Source organism: Thunnus albacares, chromosome 9, assembly GCF_914725855.1.
Source record: "Thunnus albacares chromosome 9, fThuAlb1.1, whole genome shotgun sequence".
NCBI lineage: Eukaryota > Metazoa > Chordata > Actinopteri > Scombriformes > Scombridae > Thunnus > Thunnus albacares.
In genome coordinates, this window is record NC_058114.1 from 7737420 (window position 1) to 7748901 (window position 11482).

General features: G+C 40.2%; 1 protein-coding gene across 2 annotated transcripts; it reads right to left on the minus strand.

The window, feature by feature from the left end:
- Positions 1-867: 867 nt before the first annotated feature.
- Positions 868-9800, minus strand: ankmy1 (ankyrin repeat and MYND domain containing 1). Of its 2 annotated transcripts, none has more exons than XM_044362620.1 (19): positions 9406-9800; positions 8984-9130; positions 8711-8905; positions 8331-8381; positions 7852-8090; positions 7475-7691; positions 7011-7172; positions 6727-6872; positions 5867-6476; positions 5595-5776; positions 5289-5460; positions 4953-5093; positions 4745-4840; positions 3982-4089; positions 3752-3874; positions 3343-3444; positions 2704-2867; positions 2398-2552; positions 868-2121 (listed from the first exon to the last, which is right to left on the minus strand). In XM_044362620.1, the coding sequence occupies exons 1-19, from the start codon at positions 9619-9621 to the stop codon at positions 1919-1921; spliced, it is 3429 nt and encodes a 1142-aa protein (XP_044218555.1). In that variant the 5' UTR covers positions 9622-9800; the 3' UTR covers positions 868-1918. The 2 variants fall into 2 exon arrangements, with proteins under 2 accessions (XP_044218555.1, XP_044218554.1); XM_044362619.1 differs by having other exon boundaries at positions 869-2121; positions 5595-5779.
- Between the last annotated feature and the right edge of the window lie 1682 nt (positions 9801-11482).

The following is an 11482-nucleotide window of genomic DNA, read 5'->3' on the forward strand; positions in this document are numbered from 1 at the left end:
TTTGACCGGTGCATTCAGGTGCAGTTTACCTGTGCACCACCATCAGGCCTGTGAGGCTGAAGGACACAAGAGGTGGGTGAAACAGTCAAACAAAAATGAGACATTCGAGTTAATATTTGCACTTTACCTGAGTATTTCTATTTTCTGCCACTTTATACTTCCACTCCACTACATTTCAGAGGGAAATATTGTACTTTCTACTCCACTACATTTATTTGACAGCTTTAGTTACTTTTCAGATGAAGATTTGACACAATGGATGATATAACAAGCCTTTAAAATACAACACACTGTTAAAGATGAAACCAGTGGTTTCCAAACTTTTGGGCTTTTGACGTCTTACAAAAAGCAGTGTGTAGTCAGGGTCACATTTCAGATGTCTATGAGTTATTAACAGCTCCACCAAATAGTGATTTTTCCCTGTAAACTTGTCACATGGTTTCATTTCAATAAATGTTCAAATGATCCAATATTTCACCAAAAATCAAGGATTAGAGAAGAATTTCAGAACTCTTCTTATCTCTCCTATAAATCATCTAATGACCCCTCTGATTCATCTGGTGACCCTTTGGAGCTGCATTGGTACTTTTACTTACATAAAGGATCTGAATACTTCATCCACTGCTGGCCATTAGTGCAAAATCAGTGAGTGCTATAAAATAAATCTAAACCCACAACATCTTAATTCAGGCAAACAGAAGCTCGTTAAGGATCTCTTGCAAAACTTGACCTACTTCCAAGGTCCACGGAGTCTGAGGTGGTCAAAGCTCCAACACATGTAGTAGCCTAGATACAAGGAACAACTTCATTGTAAGACCACATTTCAGCTTGTGGACCATGAAGGCCAGAAGCTGAAATGCATTGGTCTCATAATAAACTTGTAGACTTGTCTTCAAGTGTTGCTGCAGTTTTGACCTCTTCAAACATAAACTCATTTGCGTATTATTCAGTTGGTGGGCCACAACTTGAAGAAAACATAACCAGAAGTCTAATCCCCCCCCCCCCCAAACACAGCCACATTTTTCATTACATTACATTTCATTTTAATATAAAGTGTTACCATGTCATTCTGTGAGTGTGCAAAGTTGACATTTATTTGCCTGAGTGTGGCGCTAGGGGAGAGCTAATAGAGTGACAAAAATGAAAATGATTAATTCTATAGGGAATGAATGTGGTCAGTAGACTGGATTTTGATATTTGTGTATCCAAGTGCAAAACTTGGCCTAATAGTGGTAGTGGACAGGTCATAGGGTCAAATAAAAACATTACTTTCCCATCAACCTTTGCATACTGTAAATATTCTAAACAAATGTCATTACAATCTGGTTGAAAGTTGTCAAAGGAATCTTGCTCTGGACAGACTGGTTGAGTGACCAATCAGCTGAAACCAGTCTCACTGCTGGCAGTGCAAAAAAAAAAAGCAACAAGGCACATTTTATCACAATAAAAACTTAATGTGTGCATCACATTTCTTACTTTTTTTTTTTTTTACAAAAGCACATCTTTTGAAACTTTGAACTTAGTCATCAACAAATCAGCTAGGACAATATATTAGATCAACAACAATAATAGCATAAGTGATAAAGTTTAGATACATTTCCTGTATAAAAGAAGTCATATGCCAAAATCCAGCACTAGTTCCTACTAGAGTATTTTTTTAAATAGGCATTTCCCTGACAATAGCACAGAGAAGAAAAGACATTATTCCATTATTAATACGCTAATACTACAGCAACAATACATGCCAAAGAGAAGTGATTATGGCACTAAATATTGTTGTAATATTGTCACCATTAAGCCAAATATATAAAGTCAAAACTCAAGAGTAAGAGAAAGAAATTATGTAACAGAAGTGCATCACTATATTAGGTAGATAATGTCATTTAGCAGTAATAAGCATGTTAAATGTTCGTATCCGTCAGTTGAAGCTGTAGTTTTCCTTCAGGTTGACTTGGCTCTCCAAGACCTTCTCAGCCATGCTCAAGGGTTTGGGGACTCTTTGGGATTTCAACTGGACACTCAAGGGCCTGGGGACTGTTTTTGATTTCAACATGACACTCAAGGGCCTGGGGCCTCTTTGGGTTTTTAACACAACACTCTTCTGGAGGCCATCAGCTGATGCTGGATTGAGAGAGACAGATAGACAAAGTGTTGACATGCTCCAAAAGATAAAAACCAAATTAGTATTTTACAGATACTGTACATCAAAATGTTCATCCGAAGCATAACTTTATCCTTTAGATATCACAGATTCAAAACACTGTGACAAAGTTACACATTATAATTTTATTATAAGCTTATTAAGTGATATTTATGGATTGAACTTCTGTGTCCTGGGGTAGGGGTTGGGGGCAGGTGTTGTTTGTTACTGTTGGAAGGAGAGGTCCTAATTCCCACCTGACACCCGGATACATTCGTCCTTGTGTCTCTCATCCCACGCTTTAAGTTTACAGGTCCTGGAGCAGTAAAAGACCTTGTGGCAGCGGCTACAAGCGGTCAGCTTCACGGTCACAGAGCGACCGCAGTGGTAGCAGAACTTAAACGACGGCTTCCTGGGAAAAGATTCAAATGCACAGAGTTGGAAATGGGCTTTTGAAAAATGTTTTTTTCTTAGTTTGCTTCTTAAATTTTGGTCTTAAATTTAACTCCATGTTGGATTAAGGCACAAGGTCACAAGAAATAGACAGTGTGCAGGTGCAGTACATGAATGTGTGTGTTTGTTCTCTCTCTAGCTGCTCTCTCTCCCTCTGGCCAACAGTCTGTCTCAGCAGATCTCCCATCAAGCTCAGCAGCTGGCGCCGTTCTTTGAATATTTCCCTCTCTCGCATGTTCAGAGCATGGAAGGGAGTGTTGGCAATACGCGAGTCCTACACAGTAACATTGAACATTACAGACAACTATACTGACACATTAAGTTAAAAACAATAAATCAAATCCAAAGCGTTCCTCTGACTGTGTATGAGTGCATCTATACAATATATTCATTTTCTGTTCATACTTTTTGTTTACACTTTTGTTTATAATGTTTCAGAAACACCTGTGTCTACCACCATTTAAATATATGAGGGGGACAAAATATTTGAAACACCTCACAATGTAATCCAATCAAATACAACATCACCACTACATGTAACTATGGCTTCAAAAAGTACCACAAAATTGACGCTAGATAGGTCTCAACAAAAACTAAAGGTCATAACTCTCACAAAGTCAGGGTTTATTGCATTATATTTGCATGTGGACATGTCTATGCTCTGCTAAGCGTACATTTTTATTGCCCGTTAAGAATAAAATTAAGTTTTTTGAATTCAGTTAAAATGCAGTACAGTACAGGAGTGTTACCTGGTTGAAGGAATGGTATGCGTAGTCGACTGCAGTTCCCACAACATCGCCCACCCTAACTGGCATCAAGATGTCTGCACCAGCTTTTGCTAACATGTCCAACTACATCAAAGACACACACCGAAGACCCAAATAATACATTTTTGCTTACTATTTAGAGACACATATATTTCAAAATGCCTCACAAATACTGTGCAAAAATGTTAGCTGCATAATAATAGATTGTAAGCGCTATAAGCATGCAGGAGCTTTTCTTTTTTGTATTTCACTTCTGAAAGTGTGTTTAATGGAAACTAGTTCTTCTAAACAGTGTTTGGGATTATTTTTTGGGATGTTAGACAAACACATGTAACAAACATTTTCTCATATATGACTAATGGTCTGTGTAAATGTGTGTATTGGTGTGTACCAGCTTAGCTCTGTTGCCACCCAAGTGGTAGTTGATGTTGGCGAGGACACAGAGGGCGCTGCCCACTCTGCAGCCCAAGGGGATGTTGGGATCTGCACCACCTTTCAAAAGCTCCTCCACTGCCTGAGCAAGAAAAAAGGAAGAGGTCCAGGACAGAGTGAGTTTTAGTGGGCATGTATATAAGTGTGAGTCTGTGGAGTGTCTGTGTGTCTGTGTGTGGGGGGGGCTACCAGGTCATTGCCACTTGCTATTGCCAGGGAGAGAGGTGAGTGTCCACTCCAGAGGAGGTTTGTGCTCGCTCTGTGGGAGAGCAGGAGGGCTACCACCTTGCTGGCATTCTGCAAAAAAAAAAAACAAACAAAAAAAAACAAGCACACAAGTTGTTCAAATAGAGAAAATCACTACTTTTGTGATTCACTTTCACTAAACCTCCTGCGATTCTTAGTAACATTTTGGAGAAGTAATAGCCACGTGAAGTTTTGATTTAGTAGCAAGGATATTAATTATGAAATACAGTCTTAGCCAGATGATAACTTTGCATTTTTTTCAGAATCAAATAAATGACAGAGACGCTGTCCAAAGTACAGTAGACTCAAAATAACAATTCCGACAAAATGAATGGGCATGGATTTGTGGGTGTGTAACATGATAGTAGTTATCATATGTGCAACTACTGATTTGAACATTTTGCATTGTGTTTCACGAGTGATGATGTGTATAAATGGACTTCATATTGCATTTTTTCCAAAGCTCTTTTCATTTTGCCATCCACATTCACCCATTCACACACACACACACTCACACACTGATGCAAAGTGCTGGCGGAACCATCAGCAATCTGGGGTTTCGAGTCTTGCCCGAGATGACGTGGACAGGAGCAGCCGAAGACCGAACAACCAACCTCTATTATTAGTGGATGACCTGGTCTTCCTCCTGAGCCACAGGCGCCCTTTTGAATAATCTGACTGTGTGCATATACAGTAATGTACTCACCCGGTAATCGCTGTCTCTCTGGCAAGCCACATGCAGAGCCGTTCGTCCTCCTTCTCTGGGACATGGGCTCTCATTGTTGCTCTGTGGTTTCTGGGCCTTCAATGGAAATATGTAAAAGACTCAGACTGCAACTCTTTTCTTACCAGTTCAACTATCCTCATAACAATTACCACTAAGGACTCTGATAAAGGTTGAAGAACATACACACCTTATCCTGTTCATAGATCTCATACTGGTCACATGCCTGTGCGTCTGGATCTGTAGCAGTGTGCAGCAGCAGCTCTGTGATTCTGGGACCTGCTGGACCTTGCAGTGATGCAGCTACATGCAGGGGATATAGGCCTTTCCTCTGTCAAAAAACGTTAAAATGTTTAGTTGGTTAATTCAGCATTGTGCATTGGAGTGTAACAACTGTGAACTATAAAACTTGAGTATACTAAAAACCTATTCAGTGCGGAAAAAGAACTGCTGGCCCCAGTTTTCAATTAACTGACCTTTGATGACATTTGATATAAAGAAAAGGAAGTAAAAAGTGAGCTGCTACCTCAGGTGGAAGGGAAATGTCAGTGCGAGCTCCACACAGCAGAAGTCTCCTGACAGCCTCAGTGTCAGCCGCCATAATGGCCAAAAAGAGGACAGGCATGGGGACCCTGGATACATTGGGGTCAGCGCCCCGTTCCAATAACAGCTTCAGCGTGCTCAAACGAACACGGTGCCTGATGAGACGAGCGCACGCATAGAATATGTGCACATATAAGTGGACGTACGCAGTATACACAAACAACAGAACATCAGAACAAAACAAACAGCACAGGAAAAGAGATTACAGGGAGGAACGGGATTAACTAACTCAGTTTTCATAGCAGCCATCTTGCGTACAGTCTCCTGTGTGTCCGAGTGCTGAGGAATCCCTGCGTGACTCAGAGCTTCTGCTGAGCGCTGCATCACTTCCTCTGTGACCCGGATGTCGTAGCTGTGGATGGAGCGAGCGGAGTCAAAGGTTTCTTTCGGGGTCAGTCCTTTGTCTTTGCCCTGCTGCAGACAGACGAGTAGACAACAGTGAGTTAGAAGAGCTACAAAGTTGTCAAATCAGTTACAGGACGGGACGTCTGTGCTCTTTACCTGAAGTCTTCCTCCTGCTTTAGCTTGACGTTCCCTCCACTGCACGCTGCCCAGTGCAATGTGACCGTCCATCACTTGAATGGAGCGCTCCACACCAGGCACCCCTTGGCTTCCTCTCTCTTCTCTCTCCTCTTCATCGTCTTCATTAAAATCCCTCATTAACTTCTCTAAACCTTCCTCAACCTCCTCTCTTATATCTACATTCTCTTTTCCTGACTCAGTTTCTCTCTTCTCTCCAAACTCTTCATCCACCTCTTCAGTTTCTCTTTCATTAAAATATCTTTCCAGCCCCTTTATTTCTGTTTCCCCACTTTCCCACATTTGATCACATTCTCCCTCTTTCTCTCTTCCCTCCCCTTTGCTCTCTTCCTCATCCTCCCTTCCGCTCCTTACTTCCTTCTCTCTAACATTTCCCACTCTTTCTGTCTCACTGCTGTCTCTCTCCCCTCCTTCTCCCACTATCTCTCCTCTTTCCTTCTCCCGGAGGTGTTCAGTGTCTGCAGGGGTCTCAGGTTCATTCGGGCTAGTGCAGCGGTAAGCGGTAAGTTCACTGTCATTGGACACTTTACTGCTGTGATGTGAGATGTGCTCAGTTAGTTCTTCTGTTGCCCTGAAAAAAGAAAGAATGCACAGGTTTTATATACACACTCCATAAGTGGTCAAACAGGTGGTAATTGTAGCAAGTTCCAGATTTATATGATTAAAAATTACAATATTTTACCAGATTAAAAGTATCATTGATTATGTTTCGTCCTTATTCTTACACGTGTGAGACATCCGCTCCCAAGATAGAATATACATTTTCTGCAGAACACTAATAGCATGTAACAGAGGTGATATTACTCTAGTTGTATCCTTACTGGTCAGAGATGTGACTCTGATTGGTCTGGTTGCTCAGAGTTGTGTTAGTGGTCTGAGGTCTGCTATTAGGGCTGGGTGTGTCTGTAGTGAAGTCCAGTGGGCTGATCTGAGGACTGTTCCCACATGGTGACTGAGACCTTAAAACCTGATGACACATTACAGTGCAAAAATGTCAGTATAAACATACAGTATATGTGAGCTCGCTTCATTTAAATGCATATGAACTACACTACTAGAGGTGATGAGACAACACAGAGAAGAACCACATAAAATAGAATTTTACTTGTGTTTTGTCTGGTGGTTCAGATGACGTGGTCTGCAGAGACTGAAAAGGGTAGTAGAGGACATGACATACAGCCAAGGCAGACATGCCCTCACAATTCAACTTGTCAATATCAGCACCCATATCCAACAACAGCTGGATCACATCATTATGGCAGTTTACCTGACAGATAATAAGACAAAACAAAAGAAAGAAACAGAGAGACAAACTTGTTTGAGGAAGACACAATAGAGACAATAAATACCCATCAAAGTAATGAGACTAAAATCAAAAATTAAGACAAAAATAAATAAAAAAAAAAAACCTTTGAATTTTCACATAATTGTTAACTGTAATAATTGAATTGTTGACTCCAGTGTGGGTTTCCAAAGGATTTTCTTGTTAAAGGATAATAATCAAAGATCAAATCAATGAACAAATGAAATTAACAAACAAATGAAAATGAAATAAATTGAATGTGTTACTGTGGCAGCGATCAGTGCAGTGTGTCCCTGTGAATCTGCTACATCGGGGTGGACAAAGCCCGTCTGAAGAATTTGTGAAACCTCCTGTAGTTCCCCTCTGGACGCCTGCTGAATCAACATCTCTGAACTGACTTCCAAAGGGCCTTTTGGGCCAAAACTGTCTCTGTTTAGAGAGAGAACTGCTGCAACATCCCAGTCCACATTTTCAGCCTGTAGTCTGAGAGAAACACACACAAATACAATAGCATACTTATAATTTAATCTCACTTTTAATACAGTATGCAGTCATACCTTGAAATGATGTGTAGGTATTTTTCTTTTTCTCAATACACACAGTTTTGCTATACTCAAACAGTACAATTTAAGATATATCTGACCTGTGTTTGTGTATGTGAGCCAGCATGCGGGCTTGTAAGGGCAGAGTGGAGAGTGGGTCTCGCTCATAGCCTAGGTACGGGTGAGCGTCTGGCTCCCACAGCTCGCCATAGAAGTGTTGATCCAGCTCTCTTCTACGGCCAGGGGGCAGCGGCAGGTGGTCACCATCCGTCGAGTAACTCTCCAGGCCAGGGGGAAGAATAAAATTCTCATCTGACAGCAGATGTCTGTCTGTGTCTACCTGAGGAAGATGGAGAGTATGGAAGTGTAGTGACTACAGAAGACTCATGAAAAGTAACAACTTTTGTCCTCCATGCTAAATGTGAATCTAATCAAGTGAAAGTGGTTATTTGTGCTCCAACAAAATATGTCTTTTCCACAAAGGAATGGGGGAAAATTAAATTAGTTTTAATAGATTGCTTTGCTTTGTTTTGAGTAAAGTCAAAAACCAATATAGTAGTTCATTATAAAAATATGTTACCCCAGAGTCTGTCCTGGCTTTTGTCTGCAGACCGCTAGAAAGAATGGGAGGCTGATAAGAGGAGACAGAAAAGAGGAAATGTAAACATATAGATATATTTAACACATTTTTTGTGTAAGCACCACATGTTTACACATGTTTATACTGTTCAGTGAGGAGGATTGGAGGATTTAACAGTGATAAAAATAAATCAGTGGAGCTTAAAACACACTCAAAATACAACAATCCTGTGTCTCAAAGTTGTGTTAAACATGGTTTTGGATAGTGTGACAAGGAGATCTCAACAGTGTTTTAACTATAATTAAACATGATTTTTTTAAAAACCAAATACAATTATGAAAATGAACTTGTTTTAGCCTGTTGTAGGATTATTATTTTACCTGACTTAGAGAATCTGTGTTGACAACCGGGTCCATATAGGCAGCATATTCAGGAAAGTTCTTCAGGCTGAAACCTTCCTCTATAGAGGTACAGAGCTTTAGCAAGCGCTTCCCAAGCCACAGACCCACATCCTGACGCTGGTCTGGATAACTAACTACACCGGGACCAAACCTCTGGTCAGCGTGGTACAAACCCTGGAGAGGAGAGGAGAGGCTTGTTGATATTCACTATTATCTATAAACTAAAACAAACAATCTGTCCCTCCAGTTTACCTGAAATGTGGCTCCATCAGGGAACAGCTGTTGTCCATATCCTTCCTTTCTGTTGAGGTAGAACTTGCCAATGAACTTGTGGCCTGTGGGCCAACAGTACACTCCATCACCATGTCTGTAGTCTTTGTAGAAAGAGCCCTCATAGTACTACACAAAGGATAAACAGAGAGGAGAGACAGATAGTGACATCATTCACGGACTAACAACAACATAGTAATTATTTTTATGTTGAAGAAGCCTTTTGCCTGTCATACACCGGCTACACACCATAGTTGAACAACCTACTACTAGTAGCTATAGTCTCTCTTTGGAGAAATATAAATTAAAGTTCATTAAAACTCAGCTAGCTAACCCTCAAATGGAAAAAGAAGACTCACACATCATGTTTTCTTTGAGTCTTTATCATTTTAAGTTCACGTTACCTCTCCATTTCTCCAGCTGTACCTTCCTTTGCCGTGTTTGAAGCCGTTAACAAACTCTCCCTCATATTTGGATCCGTCGGGCCACTCCTGAACGCCGAGTCCTTCTCGTCTCTCTTCTCCGAGTCGAGCTCCTCTGAGGCCGTTGCTTTGACTCCCGGCCCCCGGCTCCGCACCTCGCCCCGGAGCTGCCGCAACACCTTTGCAGGTCGACAGCATTTCAACCGGGGCCGTAGCCTTCCTCAAAATAACCCACCTGAATCCATTTGAGTACAACTTCTTATAACTAGGTTAGTTATAAAAACGACTAATGTATTTACGCTGGAGGAGAAAACTTGTCAGAGGTCAGATTTGAGTTTTGACTTTCCTGTGAGCGCTGGTTGTCATGACGACAGTAGAATCCGTGAGGAGCTCTCACGCATGCGCAGACAAAGTTTAAGAAGAGTTTTATTCCGATTTTTCAAGATGATCTCCCAGGTTAAAGTTACTTTTATTGACCGACAAAGTAACAGTATCTCGGCAGTATTCACTACAAATAAAACCACTCAATTTTACCTCTTAAATTGAACTAATTTATCAATTTAATTAAGACTCATTAATCAGAAATGCCATAGTTTTAAAAAGTAGAGACACATAGGCTATAACGGAATTATAAGGAATTTATTCATGGATTTATTCATGGAGGCATTAAATATAAAATATAAAGTATAGTTATGAAAGAGAAGTTCATTTATTTTCAGTCTTTTCCCCCCTGTGAAATTAGGAGTTTTGAATGTCCGTAAGGGTCCATAAGAACCTCCCTGCAGGCTGTGGCCTAATGAAATATAAATAAGAGTGGAAAATGAGAGTAGGTCATTGTCACAGAGCAGGATCATCCTTGTTGGGTTTAAGTGCCCCTCTATGTAGGCTTAATGAAGCAGGACCACCCTGTGAGTATGTGTGTGTTCATATGACACCTGACACTTTAGCTGTGACTGACACTGCTGCAGTAGAAGTATTGGATGTTATGTGGTGGTGGATGACACAGTTATCATCACAGTGTCATCAGAGCTGTGTAGAAAATAATTTCTATTAGGCCTACATGTTTCAAGACATGTGACAAGAGATCAGTTTTGTGTAGTGTTGTAATATAATGTTATGTATAGTATATGTTTCAATAGCATCCAAAAACTGAACAACTTAATCCTGAGACACACCCTTATTGCTTAAAAATATTTTATATTTCCACGTACTTACTGACAAAAATGAATTTAATGTGATTCTGAGTTTAAGCTGACTGTAAAAGAGCCAGCCTGTCTGCTCCAACTCCCACACATGAGGGTATGAGGGATGTGTTTTGAAGAATCACAGGAAATCAGATCATAATCAGTGTCCTGTTGTCTGTCTCCATCATAAATGCCCACAAAACAACAAATCGGTTTTGTTTTGCTGATTTAAGTGCCACTAAATTCCAAATGTGTCTAACTGTAAACACAATCGCACCATTTTTAATTATTTAATACATCTGTTCTATGAACCCAGTTATAAACAGATGATTTTATCATGCATATTGTTTTTCTTTTGGCTTCTCATGAAATTCCCCGTTAGAATATTCAAGCAAATCTTAGTTGTATGCCTTCATGAAGATGAAAGATTTGAGATGGAGTGAAAATGCTGCCAGTGTGGGAAAAGAAAAAGCTGGAAAAGAGTAACATATATATATATAACACCTTGTATTTACATAAATTTAAATTTTACCCAACTAGATAGCAATTTAAGCCTTTTGAAGCCTAGTGAAACAAAGTCTTTCCTTCACTCCTCACCTTTCTGTTATTACTATCCGGTTAAGCTACAATTTGGATCCAACCGTTCATTTCCTATTGATTCAATACACTGTATGGTGTGTCTCAGTTACTTACAGTACAAAGCCTACATACATACAGGATACAACACCCCTCTCATGTTTGCCCCTTTGAAAAAACACACAGGAAATATGTATACATTTCTGTATTGTGTACATAGTTGAATATGTAGTCTCAATCTAAATGTCATGTAACTAAAGCATAATGCATGTAGGAAAAGGAGGCCAGATTTGATCTAT